At 57.2% G+C, this 1,620-nt stretch overlaps 1 protein-coding gene across 1 annotated transcript in view; it reads left to right on the top strand.

The window, feature by feature from the left end:
* The window catches only part of STOML2 (stomatin (EPB72)-like 2), a gene marked incomplete at its 3' end in the record, with an annotated part of 3,541 nt that extends 2,125 nt beyond the window's left edge, over positions 1-1,416 (top strand). Inside the window, exons 5-7 of the mRNA XM_010187518.1 lie at positions 267-401; positions 871-1,015; positions 1,337-1,416. Of these exons, the coding sequence (XP_010185820.1) occupies positions 267-401; positions 871-1,015; positions 1,337-1,416 (360 nt within the window). The remainder of the gene's footprint in view (positions 1-266; positions 402-870; positions 1,016-1,336) is intronic.
* Positions 1,417-1,620: the final 204 nt, after the last annotated feature.

Below are 1,620 nucleotides of genomic sequence, written 5' to 3'. Positions count from 1 at the left end.
AGAAGCAGGGGCTGTTGCATTCCTGGATGTCTGCACCCAGATGTGCAGCAGATGTTTGTATCTCAGCAATTTGGGGCCCTGCTCTCCCTAGGAGAAGGTTACCCCTTCAAGAGATCCAGGGAGCATTTGGCCCTGCCTTCCGCCTGTGGAAATGGATTTTTCTGGCTGACCTCGGCCCGTGAAGGGGTTGCCAGTTTCCCTCCTGACCCTTATCTCATGCTAAGTGCCCCTTCTTTGCTCTCTGCTGTTTCTTTTGTGCCTTCTAGGAGCGGGAGTCCCTCAACGCCAACATTGTGGATGCCATCAACCAGGCTTCAGACTGCTGGGGCATCCGGTGCCTGCGCTATGAGATCAAGGACATTCACGTGCCCCCGCGTGTGAAGGAATCCATGCAGATGCAGGTTTGCTTCGCTGGCAGGACGGTCTGGAACAAGAAGGAAGTCTTCCCTTCCACACCGCGTGGTTCTCCATTCACGGCTGGCAGCACTGGCCCCTCCAGAGGCACTTCAGCTATTGAATAAATAATTCCTGTACTTATTTTGGCAGTGGTGCATGCAAGGCCTGCCTGCAAATCACAGAGCTGAAGGTCTCCCCTTGAGAAAAGTCAGGTGCCAGATCTCCAGGCTGGAATGGCAGGAGGGGCAAGCAGCTGTTGGGTTAGGGGTGGATGGGTCTGCACAGGGCTATGCAGCTTTGGGAGCAGAACCAGCCCTCACCAGGATCGCACAGTGTTTTGTAGCTGTGCTCTCATCTTCTTTCTGTTAGTTGGTGCTTGCCCAAGCGGGATGTAGGAGCATGTCCTCACTGCGCTTGCCCCACAGATGGGTTTTGCCCAGTGCAGCTGTGGCAGTCTCTGACCTACATTTGCAGGTAGAGGCAGAGCGACGGAAGCGAGCAACTGTGCTGGAGTCAGAGGGGACACGAGAATCGGCTATCAATGTGGCTGAGGGGCAGAAGCAGGCCCAGATCCTGGCATCGGAAGCTGAGAAGGCCGAACAGATCAACAAAGCTGCTGGTAGTGCCTGGGGCTGGAACATGAGGGGCCTGGGGAATCTGGAGCTCTCTGCACTTGGGGGTGATGCTCCCAGGGAGAGGCCTTATCGCTCTCTGTGGGTCAGGCTTCCTCAGCCATGCTGTCCTTCCTGGCTGGGGCCCTGGGGCTGAGCTCCAGCTTCTGCTGCCGCTCTGCAGCCTGGGGTGGCAGAGGTGTGTGCAGGAGTGTCACCTGGCTGCTGCTGGGGAAGAGGAGGGTTTGTGTGTGTGAAATTGTCTCGATTCACTCCTTGCAAATGCTTTGTCGTGGTTCTGATGGACACTGCTCTGTGGCTCATTGCAGGAGAAGCCAACGCCATGCTGGTGAAGGCCAGGGCCAAAGCAGAGGCAATTCAGCTCCTGGCAGCTGCTCTGGCACAACAGGTGAGCGACGGCTTTTTAGGGCAGCCACTGCTTTGGCACTGAGGGAGGTGAAAGCGCAGTCAGAGTGGCACCTGGCTGTCTCTTGGACAGTCCCTGGCATCTCCAGCAGCAGCAAGCAAGGGGTTTTGCTGTCTCAGGGGCTGTGACTGGATGGGGCGGGCTGCGCTCTTGCCGGGAGTGACTTGCTGCTGGACCTCGCTCCCT

This window comes from Mesitornis unicolor, unplaced genomic scaffold (assembly GCF_000695765.1).
Source record: "Mesitornis unicolor isolate BGI_N332 unplaced genomic scaffold, ASM69576v1 scaffold36986, whole genome shotgun sequence".
NCBI lineage: Eukaryota > Metazoa > Chordata > Aves > Mesitornithiformes > Mesitornithidae > Mesitornis > Mesitornis unicolor.
Note: the sequence above shows the minus strand (reverse complement) of the source record. Positions and strands in the feature narration are given on the sequence as shown.